The sequence below is a fragment of the Panthera pardus genome, unplaced genomic scaffold (genome assembly GCF_024362965.1).
Source record: "Panthera pardus isolate Hobbes unplaced genomic scaffold, ASM2436296v1 HiC_scaffold_3, whole genome shotgun sequence".
NCBI lineage: Eukaryota > Metazoa > Chordata > Mammalia > Carnivora > Felidae > Panthera > Panthera pardus.
Window position 1 is genome coordinate 37,681,416 of NW_026526876.1, and position 12,822 is coordinate 37,694,237.

Consider the following 12,822-nt stretch of genomic DNA (forward strand, 5'->3'; position numbering starts at 1 on the left):
GGATGGTGCTATTCAGAGAAGGGGCGTGGGGAGACAGGGACTGACACCACAGGATGAAGCTGGAGAGGTAATTAAGAGTGGTTTTGAACGTGTTGAAATCGAGGTCTCTGTAACATCACAGGAGAGATGGCCAGTGGTCATCTGGATGTGCTAGTAGGAAGGTCCACAGAAAGAGCTGGGCAGAGCTACACAGATCCAGAATCCGCAGCAAGGTAAAATCGTGAATGTGAGGAATGTTACCAGAGGTTTCAAGTTAAAGGATTAGAGGAGGATGGGCGATCGTCCGCCACCATTTTGGTCCTTAAGGGATTATGGAGCCAGGAGCCAATGAGCCTGGGTCCGTCAGGATTTCATGCAGCGGAACTGTCACTGTCACACCAGCCGTGAGCTCCCTGCCTCTGGATGACCTTTATTTTTGAGAGAGACAGAGACAGAGACAGAGCGAGCGCGGGGAGCGGGGCACGGGCAGAGAGAAAGGGAGACACAGAATCTGAAGCAGGCTCCCGGCTCCCAGCTGTCAGCACAGAGCCTGATGCGGGGCTCGAGCTCATGGACTGTGAGATCCTGACCTGACCCGAAGTCGGACGCCTGACCGACTGAGCCAGATTTTATTTTTTAGTAATCTCCACACCCAACGTGGGGCTCAAACTCACAGCCCAGAGATCAAGAGTTGCTCGCTCCACTGACTGAGCCAGCCAGGTGCCCCTCATACCGTCATACTTTTCCTACACCACTCCCTGACACAAAAATTTGGTCCCTTCGTGACTCACTGACACAAATAGACACACCTGCTTCATTTCTCACTCTTTGACTCACACCGTATGACCCCTTAAGATACATGCGCTGATCCCTCCCTCACACCCATGTCTTCAAATTGAACTATTCATACCCTCAAATGCACACACACACACATACTCACTCCCATAGGTGCAAACACTGGCCCGAGACAAACCTTGTGACCACACTTACGCGGACACCCTCACTCCCTTATTCGGACACGTTTGTTCTCTCTTACAATTTTAGAGAAAGTATGTTGACCAGTAATGTGCTGGTAAATGTTTAACAAGCCCCTCTCCCGGCTGGGAGGGAGGAGCTCTGATTTATGGCACTTGTCAATTTCCACGGTGCACCCTGGCCATGGCCAATTTCAAGCTAACAATGATTCTACAACCTGCTCACAAAATTCCTGACAACTTAACCACGGCTCCCAGAAGCGCTCAGCCCCAGTATACGCTGTGTGCAGCCCATCACATTTGCCATCCCTTGCTTTCAGTGACTCACTGGCCTTAGCCGGAGCACAGGACTTCAGTTCTCTACCTCACGGAGGCAGTGTAGTGCATGGTTAACAGCTATTACGTTCTTCTCTTAAAATGATGTCATGAGGCTTTAAGTGATGTTTGTAAGGTACCGAGCACAATGCCTGGCCCGTAATAAGAACACTGTACCAAGATTATTTTAAATCGCCCTTTCTGATTCGCTGACCCCCGGAGAACCCAAGACTCCAGAGACAGAGATCCAACTTCTCCCCAGGACAACCAGCTCTACCATAGAGAATCACTAAACTATATCCTCTGAGCAAAGGCATGCTCTGAATTGTGTGACACACATTCTCTCCGACCTCAAGGAGTTCAGGGGAGAGGAAATCTACAATATCGGAGTTGGAAGACAGTGCCTGGCAGCCCTCAGGCAAATTCAGTTCTCAAAAGCGTTTTGTTTGGTCAGCAGAAAGCGTGTCTCTTCCATTTTCACAGTCCCCATCCTTCCCATTGTCTTACAGCCTCCCCACTTTTCTCAATTATGCTACTGGCCCGGCCCTTCAGCCGATCCAGCTGGCCACTCCCTGATTTAAAACCAATACCCTTGTATTTCTAAATTGAGGTTTAGGTGGGTAAATGATAACAAAAGTTAACTTTTATTGACCATTTACTTTGTGCCAGGCATTATCTGAATTAATACCTTAACCCTAGGAGTTGGGTAGTTAGGAATCTTCTTTTTCACAGACGGGAAACAGGCCAAGAGTGAAGAACTAACGAACTTGCCAAGTCACGGACTGAGTAAGCGATTTGAATCTTTGAATTGAGGTGCGTTTGACTCTTGTCTCCTAAAATAGGACTAGATCGAGGGGAGAGAGGGCATTCCAGGTAAGATAACCCGAGTGAAAGGGGTGGGTAGACAGCCCTGTTTTCTGTGGACACCAGGCACTGGGGGGAAGGCGGTGGGCGGAGGGGGGAAGGGGGGCTTTGAACACTGGAAGAGAAAGGTACTGACGTTTGGACAAACGGAGTTGGCCCCTTTCCTTTCATTCCTACCACCATCATGCTAGGGTAAGCCTGGAATCCTGCAGTGGTCTTCCCTTCCGGCTTTCATCTCTATTCATCTCAGTATATAGTCCTCACTCATGATTGTTTGGGAACGCTTCTAGATCTTCCAACCTGCCCCTGCTCAGAATCCTTCAGGACCTTGCCCTTGGTCTGAGGATAAACTCCAAAAGCTTCAGTATGACCTTTAAGACCCTGCCTCTGCCTACCCAACCAGCATCTGTTCCTGCTAATCTCCCATGGCCTGTTTTGCTTTGTGAGAACACTGGGGCGATATTTATTAAGGCTCGCCTCATCCCTTGGCCATTTTATCCTTGCAAGTTCACTCCGCTTGGACGTCACGTTCTCAAAGAGGCCCTTCCGACCCCCCCCCCCCCACTCTATCTAGATGAGGCTGCTCCATTCTTTCTCATAGCACCCTACTCTTTCTTCACATGGCTTAGGATGTTAGGTGATTATTAATGTGTGTGTGTGTGTGTGCGCGCGCGCGCGCGCATGTGTGTATGTATGTTGAAGATTAAAGTCTGTCTCCATCACGGGACTGCAAATTCCTCAAGGGCAAGGACTGTGCTCATTTCCTTGGCTGCCGTATTCCCAGTGGTGACCACAGTCCCTGCCAATGTTAGCTTTCCAATAAGTGTTTGTAGACTAAAGAGATGAATTATGGGTGCCGGTGGGAGCCATAGCTCCTTTGCATTGGGCGGCACACACACACAGAAGACCATTCCCTGGTAGCGCTCGATAGACGTTGGAATAAGTTTTGACCGTGGGCACAAGGATTCATTTCAGCTTAAACTTTATTGGTTTGGCTTCTCTCGGGGGCCCTGGGGTGCAGCTGAGGCCTGAGCAAGTGAAGGGCAGAGTCCGGACCTGAGCCGGGTTTGGTCTGAGTCACTGAAACCTGGGGAGAGTGGAAAGAGGAGGGGTAGTGGTTGGAGAGGGGGGTCATTATCCACTTAGAGTCGGCAAAGCAAATCCATCCTGGTGCTCAGCCATGGTTCAGCAGCTCCTACCTCCTAATTACCTTCTTAATTATAAGTCATCAAAGTAAGTCCAGAAAGCACCCACCTTCCTACGGAGAATTTCTCATACTCTTCTCCATTGTTCTGATCCCGCCCCCCTCCCCCTTTCCCTTCCTGCCCTCTACCGGAAGCCATCCCAGATTTGGTCCCCGGCTTGCCAGCATGGAAGCCTGAGATGTGTTTCGGTTTCCACGCCTCAGTGTTTGCGTCTTGAAATGAGTGTCCTTTAGGTAGGCGGATCTCTTCATGGCGGTGTTAGTCATCCCTTGCTTCTGGGACATAATAGATTAAAGGACTTCCTAGCCGGTGAGGTCGATTCAAGGACCACTGAGACCCACAGAGAGAGGAAACATGCCTCCAACTCTACCAGCACCGTCACTGGGAAGGGGCCATGGGACAAGGGTACAGTGGGAAAGCCGAGAATAGGATGGGGTGGGCGGGGAGGTGAGCGCAGCCTGTCACCTGGACGCAGTGGAGACAGAAGTTCAAGAAGGGATAATAGCCGCCAACATCACTGAACTCCTATTCCTCACAGGTTGCTCTCGGCTCTCTCCCTGGATTATCTCGCTTAAACCTGACAACAGTCCCATGGAGTGGTCTGAATAAGCCTTGATTTTCGTGAAAACACGGAGGTTCAGAGAGGCTTATGGGTTTGCTGGGGTGACGATCTGAACCCATGTGTGGCCCCGAAGCCCAAGCTTATGAGCGCTGTGTAGGATGCCCAAAGCCGCCGACCGCCGCCCCCACCTGAACCTGCAGATTTCCATCTGGTCCGCCATCCAAGCCAGCAGCTCTCGAATCAGTAAAACCTTTAGCAGATCTTCATCACTGGGGGTCTTGGGTAGGGAGCTGCCAAGAAGAAAGCCTTCGGCGGGCTTGGCAATTTTTTTTTTTTTAGCCTCGGCCCCACCCGGAGTGAGTAAATAGAGGGCCCGGGACTCCAAGGGGCAGCGGGGGTGGGGGGGGAGGGAGTCAACACAGCTGCTCTCTCTCTCTCATCTCAGCTTTCAAAGCTCCACCCTGGTCTGCAGGCCAGGGGAATAGGGGGTCTTCAATACAGATGTCCCACCCACCCACCCAGAATGCCTTCCCCAAACCCGAGAGGTGATTTAGGGCACATTCACTCTCTAGAATGATCCAAAGCTTCCTCAGCTTTCTCGGAGAGGGGGCCACTGATGTCAAGGGACTGGCTTTGGAAGGGTCCCCATTCCTCAAACACGGCCTTCCTGAAGTTTGTCGGGGAGAAGTGGGGAAGCCAGATCCCTGAGGCCTCTGGCGCTGCCCCCTCTCCTTGCCTCTGTGACTCTGCATACTAGGTCATCAGGACTCTGGCCCCCAAACCCCTCCTTGGACCCCAGCCCCGATTTCTCCCAGGCTTCTCCCCTTAAGCTTGGGCTGGCCTCCGGGAACTCAGAGAAGACCCCTCTTTGAACTGAGAGTGGAAGGGGATGCTTATCTGGGGCCTTGCCCTGCTCCAGGGTCTGGGAGAGGGAACAATGAGGCCCTGCCCCCACTCCTTCCCTTGTGGGCTGACTCACCCCTGCTGCTCCCTCGCCGCCCCCTCCTTCCTGTTAGATTGATGGGCCAGCTCCAGGGCCCCGGCCTCCCTCTGGGTGATGTTGTGCTTCCAGCTGGTCAGGTAAAGATTAGGGGGTGGGTGGGGCTGGGGAGACTCCAGATGTCCCCCAGTCCCCAAGCGCTCCGACCTTTGGGGACCTTAACCCAAGTCGCAGAGGGGACTTCTTTGTTCAGCCGCCCCACTGCCTGTCTTCAGTTGCCAAAGAGCTTTTCGGCGTCTACCGTGCTGAGCAAACAGCGAGGGCAAGGGAAGGGACTTGGCCAAGAGAAGAAGGACAAGGGCAGTGTATCCTATTTCCTAAGTCCGAACTGACCCCCACCAAATCGTCATTGTCAGCAGCTCAGCGATCTCTGTCTTAGTCCCCAGCCCAGTGGAGATCCTCTGTGAGCCCCCCCCAACCCCCACCCCCACCCCCTGCCCGCCATCTTCCCTGATCCTTCTCCTTAGAAGAAGACCGGAAAATTGCCTTAGTCCCATGCCAGACTGGGCTATCGCCTGAGCCCTGGTCAGGGCCACCATATTGTCCAGCTCCCCATCGGTGCCTAAGGGAAAGGCACAGCCTGGAGTTGAAGTACAGGCCCGCGTGGCACATGTGACGTCCGGTCTACACGAACGAAGGCACGGCCAGCCTGGGGCCAAGAGAGGGCAGGTGCATTGACTTACTCATTCTTCTTCCCCTTCTGGGCCAGCAGCCAGTTCACAAAGTCTTGTTGGCGGATCTTGTCCATAGCGATGCTGTAGTCACTGATGAAAGTCCCCTCGGCGTACCTGGGGCCTCGAGGTCGGGAGCCACTGACCCTAGTGTGGAGTCTGGGGGGGGCAGGGAGGGGAGACGAGAGAGAAAGCAGGACACCGTGGGAGGGGCAGGGGGCGAGGGGGACTCACGATGCGGGGACAAACGATCAATCGTCATTAATAGGAGGCTGATGTTTGAAAACAACCCTCCCCCCTTTCTTGGAAGTCAGTTTTTATGGAGACACCCTGTTGTCTAAGCATCAAGCCCCTGGGACTCTGTCCTCAGCCCAAGGGCCCACTGCATCCTTAGTGGGTGTGGCTGTCGCTTCTGGGCAGAGAGGGATCAGGGGGTCCCCCTGATCTCAGGGGACTGATCTCAGGTCCCTCCTTTACTCCTCTTGCCTGGCCCAACCCCATTCAAGTCTTTGTTCTTGATCCATACCAACAGTAGTGAGCCCTCATGTAACGGCACTTACTGTGTTCCAGATCCTCTATAAGCCCTTTACTGCATAAACTCATGTGACCCTGATAACACCCCTACAAGGTAGACACCATATTTTTAAAAACATTTTTTTTTTTAACGCTTATTCATTTTTTTGAGAGACAGAGAGAGACAGAGCGTGAGTGAGGGAGGAGAAGAGACAGAGGGAGACACAGAATCCAAAGCAGGCTCCGGGCTCTGAGCTGTCAGCACAGAGCCCGACGCGGGGCTCGAACTCACGGACCGTGAGATCGTGACCTGAGCCGAAGTCGGACGCTCAACCGACTGAGCCACCCAGGTGCCCCCAGACACCATATTTTTTTGTGTATTTATTTATTTTGAGAGGGAGAGAGAGAGAGAGAGAGAGAGGAAGAGAGAATCCCAAGCAGGTGCCAAGTGTGGAGCCTGATGCGGGGCTTGAACCCACGAACCATGAGATCACGGCCTGAGCCGCAGTCGGACATTTAACCCCCTGAGCCACCCAGGCGCCCCAGGTAGACGCTCTTTCTATCCCTTTTTGGGAACGAGGAAACCAAGGTGCAGCGAGATTGATGTAGCACACACAGAGCAGGGGGCAGATCTAGGATCTACCCTCGGGCAGTCTGAGCCCAAGTTCCCAGCTTCTATGTGACGGCCCCTGTCCTCATCCACATGTGACGTGGCTGATTTGTGGGGAAGACGGCTAGTCCTTGCCTCCGACAAGGCCCAGCTCTTTGCTCAGACAAGTCCCTCCTGGTCCTCCAGAGCACAGAGGCCCCGTGCTCCACGGGCTCAGAACATTCTGCCTTTCCTCGCGGTGCTCTCGGGACAGCCTGCAACTCGCCTAGGTGTTTCTTTGTCCCCCACCTTGGGCCTGTACGTTCCGCGAGGCCTTTGTGGACCACTCGGCACGTTTATGTCCTGTGGGTGGCGCCCAGGAGGCCTTCTCTACAGTTTGACCGAAGAATGAACATACGCGAACGCTGAAGGCTTTCGCTAGGAAGGGAGGCGCCGTCCTCTAGTTCAGACACTGAGCCACTGAGGAAGTCCTTCCAGAGATCTAACCGCAGTCTCTCTTGCGGCAATGGGAGCTCGGAATAAATACCCTCTGGTTCTGTCCTCACTCGGCGCACACACACTGCTGGCAGGTTGTCCCTCCAGTTCTTCCCTCTTGGCCTGGGATTCCTCCCTTTCTCATCCCCTCCGCCCCCTCAGAGCCAGAACCCGGCCATCCTCTGCGGCCTCCTCCCCTGCACCCCTACCTGGAGTGACCCTCCCCTTTCTCTGCCAGCACCGCGGCCAGGAGCAGGGACCCCAGAAGCAGATTGAAGATCTTCGTGGCTCCCATCTTCCAAGGGTTATTTCCTGAGCGAAGAGACAAAAGGGGACCGGGATGAGGGAAGCACCGTGCTCAGGGACAGCCGGGGTGGCCGGCCGCGTCCCGCTGACGCCTCAGAGCGTTGTGCGGGTTCTGAAAGCTGGGGACACTGAGCTCTGGGGATCAGGGCTTTTCTGGGAGGCTGGAGCCGCGCCTTGGGGAGCGGCAGGGGCTCTCAGATCGGCCGTCACCTAAACCATCACAGAACCTCTTGCCCCGAGTGAAAGCCACCAGCAGGACCGGACCGTCTCATCCTCTCCTTCTCGAGCTTCACTGTTTCTACCCAGGGTCCCCCTGCAGGAAGACGAGCCCAGACATCTCTAGGTCTGGCTTGGGTTTCTCGGGGCTTGGGAGGAAGGTTCATTACTGCTTTTCACCCCTTTTCAAGACGCCCCCCCACCCCCGGATGAAATGGGGTCAGTCCTGCTGCGCCCTCCTGCCTTGGCCACCTGGGTGTTACAGGAATCCTGAGAACCGCCGCCTTATTTCTCATGTAGAGGAAAAGAAAGAGAGGTGCAGGGGTGACGGTGCTGAGCATTAATGGGTGCCAAGATCCATTGCCCCTCCAGTATCCCGTCTGTTCCCTGTCCCAGCTGCTCTCTTACCTGGCTTCCTTTCCAGCTCTTCCTTAGATCGAGGACAGGGCAGGGATTTCTTCCTCCCACCTTCTGGACCTTTGGAGCCTCTCTCAAGAGAGTCGGCGGTAGCTCCTTTATATCCAGGCATCGCACACCTGCTGATTAGCCTAAAAGCATCTTATCTCAAAAAATTAAGTCCGCAGCTCCTGCCACATTAAGTCCATTTTACGCGTAATAAAGTTGCCCTTTCCACCTGAACTGTGCTAATCGATGATTAACATTTGGGTATCTCCAGCTGCCTCAGAAGGCAGGCTACCTTAAGGGTCCCCTTTCTTCTCCCCCCGCCCCCACTTCTGGGGACCTGGGCACAGGGCCCTGTATTCTTCCCGCCCCACTTCCTTTACAGGTGCTCTCAGAAAGGATGCCCTGGGTGAGGGCACACTTGAGTAGGGTGGCATTGCCTGGGGTAGGACTGCTCCCACAGGCCACAGGCCGCCCCTGGATCAGAGAGAACGGGGCACAGTCCTTTGAACCCCAGCCCTGGATAGTGCCTCACAGCTTTGGCAGTGAAGCAATGTCCCCGCTGAGAAATCTAGGGGGATATCCCAGCTGGCTGGGGGAAAGGGCTGGAGAGTGAGACCGTTGAGGGAACACGAAGAATGGGGGGTTCCTGGGGTAGCTGGGAACCACAAACTTACAGCCAAGCTGCCTTCCTCTGTAGGGGCAGGGTAGAGGCGGGGGGGTGGGGGGGGTGGAAAGAGGTACATTTACCCCTTGGGAACTCGAGGGAAGGCGGGCAGCTACAATTCTATCTGTAAAGATTTATTGGGGCACCCGGGTGGCTCAGTTGGTTAAGCGTCCAACTCCCGATTTCGACTCAGGTCATGATTTCACAGTCCGCGAGTTGGAGCCCCTCACGGGGCTCTACGCTGACAGCGTGGAGCCTGCTTGGGATTCTCTCTCTCCCTCTCCCTCCCCACCCTGCCCCTCTCCCCCTGCTCACATACTCTTTCTCTCTAAAATATAAAATAAATCCTAAAAAAAAAAGTTATGAGACCCAAGCCTCTCTCCTCAAATGCCCTATACAAGAGAAGTCTGTGGTTCTGTCTCTGCCATCAGACTGGGGGATCTGAGGGTATGCTGTCCCTGTCAGGCTGGAGGGCTCACCAGGGCACGGCTTTGTCTCCCTGATTAGACTTGGGGGGGGGGGCTATCTGAGATCAGGAGTATGAACCAAAGGCTACCTGTTCCCCATCCCACAGAAGCTTCCGGAGTGAGGCTAAGGGTCATCCTGAAGGAGCTGCCTCTGACTCTCTCTAAGCACTAAGCACATGGCTCTGTCTTCAGGGCTCAGGCTCAAAGGGGCAGGGCAGACACTGCATTTGGGGCAGACCCCCAAGGCCTCCTTCCTAGGCTCTTCCTTCTCCGCTCGCCGTGGTACTTTGAACCCCAAACAACCAAGCTCATGCCCTGCCTATTAGCTCCAGGCTCGGCTGATAAAGGCCACTTTCCTTTCCAGGTAAACTGTGCAGCCGGGAAGCAGCTCCAGCGTGAAGTTAAGTGCTTGTGTGGGACGAGGGGGTAACTGGACTAGGGGAGCAACTCGTCTCTGCTCCCTAGAAACCTCGCCCACCCGCCGCCTATGTTTCACCGTCGAGAAGAACTTCTCTCCCGGCAAGCTCTACAAATTCCATCTCCCGGCTCTCAATGGGGAGAGATTAGGCATCATTTCAGATGTGGCCTCCAGAGGGGATGTGGGGGTGCTTGTGATCCTATTTCCTGTTGAGCAACAGTTAATGGGCTGGCTCGGAAGGGTTTGTGTCAAAACCTGGGCACCCCTGCCTGGAGGCACAAGGTATCCAGGAAGGGTGAACATCATGCCCTGGGACCCCTAGGTCTAATGCCCAACAAGACTTGAGGAGGGTTCTGGGATGGGTCCTGGCAGCCCTAAGCCCCTGCCTGGTGCTCTGGGGATTTGTTTGGGGGCCAGGCTCCTCCGAAGGCCAGTTGTGCCTCAAACCCGCACGTCACCCCGTCTTGGAGGGGACCTCTCTGCAGTCCCCCAACCTGTTTCCCTTTGATCTTTGGCTCTCAGGCAGTGGACAGCCTAGAGAGAATGTGCCCTGGGCCCTGGGGGAGGAAGGAATGTAGGGAGGGCCAGAGGAGGAGATCAGAGAAGATGCCAGATGCCCAGGGAGACCCCCAGCCCCCAGCCCAGGGCATATTGGGAGGCTGGAGAACGGAAAAGATGGCCTTCCGCGTTTCCGGGGATCAGAGCCTGCTGATCTTGATCAAAATAGTTCAGTCAATCCTCTGCAACCCCACCAGCCCGTCCACGCACGATAAGTGCCCGAGGGTGCAGATTCCAGCACAGTGCAGCCGTGGGGACAGGGAGGGGGACCCTGGACGTGGCAGACCCTCAGTCCACTGGGGAAACTTTCCAGGATGTGGGGGGTCAGAGAGGTCACAGGGGACGGGAAGGCAGGAGGAAGCCCGGATACAAAGGCCAATGACCCAGACAGGTGGAGAGCGGGTGTGTGTGTGTGTATTTTTTTTGGGGGGGGGTGTCCTAAGGACTCACAGAAGCCAGGGAATCAGCACAGGAAGGGATAATGGCAGTATTGTCGCAAGAGAACCCAGGGTCCTGCTCCCCAGAGCCTCCTGATTCTGGATTGAGGCCCCAGGATGAGAACCCGAGCAGCAGAGAGGCTTTGGGGGTTGCCGGCTCTTCCAGCAAGAAAAACTGGAAGGTGGTGACTCACCCCCGCCCCCCAACCCTCCAACCCCCCCACAGCCCAAGGGCCACAGCGGACATTCCAGGCCCAGCACCACAGCCAGGCCAGGGTGACTCAGAGGGCTGGTTGTAGCCTCTCTGCCAGGGACTCCGGCTCAGAGGTCGACTCGGGCTTCAAGCCCATCGGCTGACTCAGAAAGCAGATATCCCTCTCTGATCTCTCTTACACCAGGTGGCAGATTTATACTTCCTCTCCTGCAGAGGAGACAGAGACGCAAGCTTTGCTGAGCCATCTGCTCTGCGCCAGTTCCTAGAAGGATCACCCCCCAGCTTGCCTCCCCAGTCACATCTCGAGCGCGGTCGTGGGCCCAAACATTTCTGTGCACGCCAGCCCGGGTGCCACGCCGGTCAAGATAGGTCCTTTGCTGGAGGAATCTTCGAGAAAGAAGATACTTGGTCCAGGAGCTCGTAACACCCTGGCATGATGACAGATAGGTTAACCACCCTTACGGCGGTGAGCGTTTTTTAATGGATTATAATTGTCCGGTCACTATGCCATACACCCCAGACCAATATCTGAACTAGACTTTGATGAAAATAAATAAATAAAGGGGCGACTGGGTGGCTCCGTCGGTCAGGCCTCTGACTCTCTTGACTTCGGCTCGGGTCGTGCGTGAGTTCAAGCCCCGTGTCCGGCTCCGCCCTGCCCTCTCGGAGCCTGCTTGGGATTCTCTTGTCTCCCTCTCTCTCCGCCCCTCCCCTGCTCATGCTCTCTCTCAAAATAGATAACTAAACTTTAAATAAATAAAATAAAACTCTTCGTTAAAAACAGGGAATGTACTACCCACCGCCTCTCTTGGCCAGCTGCTATAAGGAATCCGTTTGGAAGTCCCTCTCAATGCCGACCCCAATCCCTCTTGCTGTTTTCAAAGGCTCTCTTTTGTCTGCCTTGGTCAAGAAAAGGGCTCAGCCCTTAGTAGTCGCAGCCTAATCAGTGGGAGGAGAGCTGCGGCGGCGGCTGAAGAGGCAGAACTGGGGGTGGGGGGTGGGGGGGACACAAGGCTCTCATCCCACCCCCCCCCATTGCCCCCAGGAAGAGAGGGAAAAGCTGGAGGTGTTTTTAGGATGAAAAGCCAAAGGGCTGGGCCTCCCAGAGAAAGCTGCATTCCTGACCCTTTCTCTGCCCCAGGTGGGAGCACATTCCAGGGGGGAGGGAGGTGAGGGGGTGAGAAGAGAGGGCCTGCCCTTCGTTTTCCCTGCAGGGGGACAACTTCCAGGGTCCCTAGCGAGTTCCCCCCTCCCCCCCCCCCCACACACCCATTCCTGGGCTAGGCGAGGGGCGAGCCGTCTATAACCTCAGCCACCAACCAATCACGCCCTTCTTTAAGTAGATTAGGGAGTAGCCTGTGGGGCGGAGAGGGGGCATTCCAGCCGCCCGCCCCTCCCCAGGTGAGGTCTGGCTTTGGGCAAAGCCCTTATCCGCGCTGAGCTTTCGTCTGCCCATCTTGGAACTGGAGATAAGACGGGAGAATCCAGGAGCGCCTGGCTGGTTCAGCAGGGTTGATCTCAGGGTGGTGAGTTCAAGCCCCACAGTGGGGCATAGAGCCTCCTTCAAAAGCACACGAACAGCCGCCGCCCCCCCCCCCCCAAACAAAAACAGAATCGGTCCTCCCTACCCCGTGGGCAAGTGTGGCATTGATGTCTGGTTCGCCTGAAGGCATCCTGCCTTCAGTGTTGGCAGGTGGCATTCTCTGGAAAGATCTCCTCCACCTCACTCTAATGGCGAGAATTCAGTAAGACGGAATAACAAATCCAGGCCGACTCGGCCCTTCGCCTGGCGCAGGGAAGGTTCATGACATCCGCCTGTTAGGGGTGAGGGCTGTGGAGACAGACCCGCCTAGGCTAGCAGCAGGGTGGTTTAGAGCAACTAAATCAAAGGTGCTTCGGATCAGCTTTCTGGAAAATGGGGAATGTCATGATTCCTGCCTCAGAGAATTGATTTGGAAAACATGTCTACT

The 12,822-nt window shown here is 55.0% G+C and overlaps 1 protein-coding gene across 1 annotated transcript; it reads right to left on the minus strand.

Moving 5' to 3' along the window:
• Positions 1-3,097: 3,097 nt before the first annotated feature.
• GIP (gastric inhibitory polypeptide) lies at positions 3,098-8,359 on the minus strand. The gene is made up of 6 exons (XM_019415866.2): positions 8,098-8,359; positions 7,377-7,479; positions 5,583-5,729; positions 4,879-4,971; positions 4,088-4,189; positions 3,098-3,219 (listed from the first exon to the last, which is right to left on the minus strand). Exons 1-6 carry the CDS (start codon positions 8,216-8,218, stop codon positions 3,210-3,212), a joined length of 576 nt encoding a protein of 191 aa, XP_019271411.1. The 5' UTR covers positions 8,219-8,359; the 3' UTR covers positions 3,098-3,209.
• Positions 8,360-12,822: the final 4,463 nt, after the last annotated feature.

Bases quoted from the DNA above. Each gene is read 5' to 3' on its own strand.
- GIP (XM_019415866.2), bottom strand. From the start codon at position 8,218: ATGCCTGGATATAAAGGAGCTACCGCCGACTCTCTTGAGAGAGGCTCC. The intron at 5,730-7,376 runs GTAGGGGTGCAG...TGCCCCCCCCAG, and splicing joins AAAGGGGAGGGTCACTCCAG to ACTCCACACTAGGGTCAGTG. The intron at 4,190-4,878 runs GTGAGTCAGCCC...TCTTCTTGGCAG, and splicing joins GCGGCGAGGGAGCAGCAGGG to CTCCCTACCCAAGACCCCCA.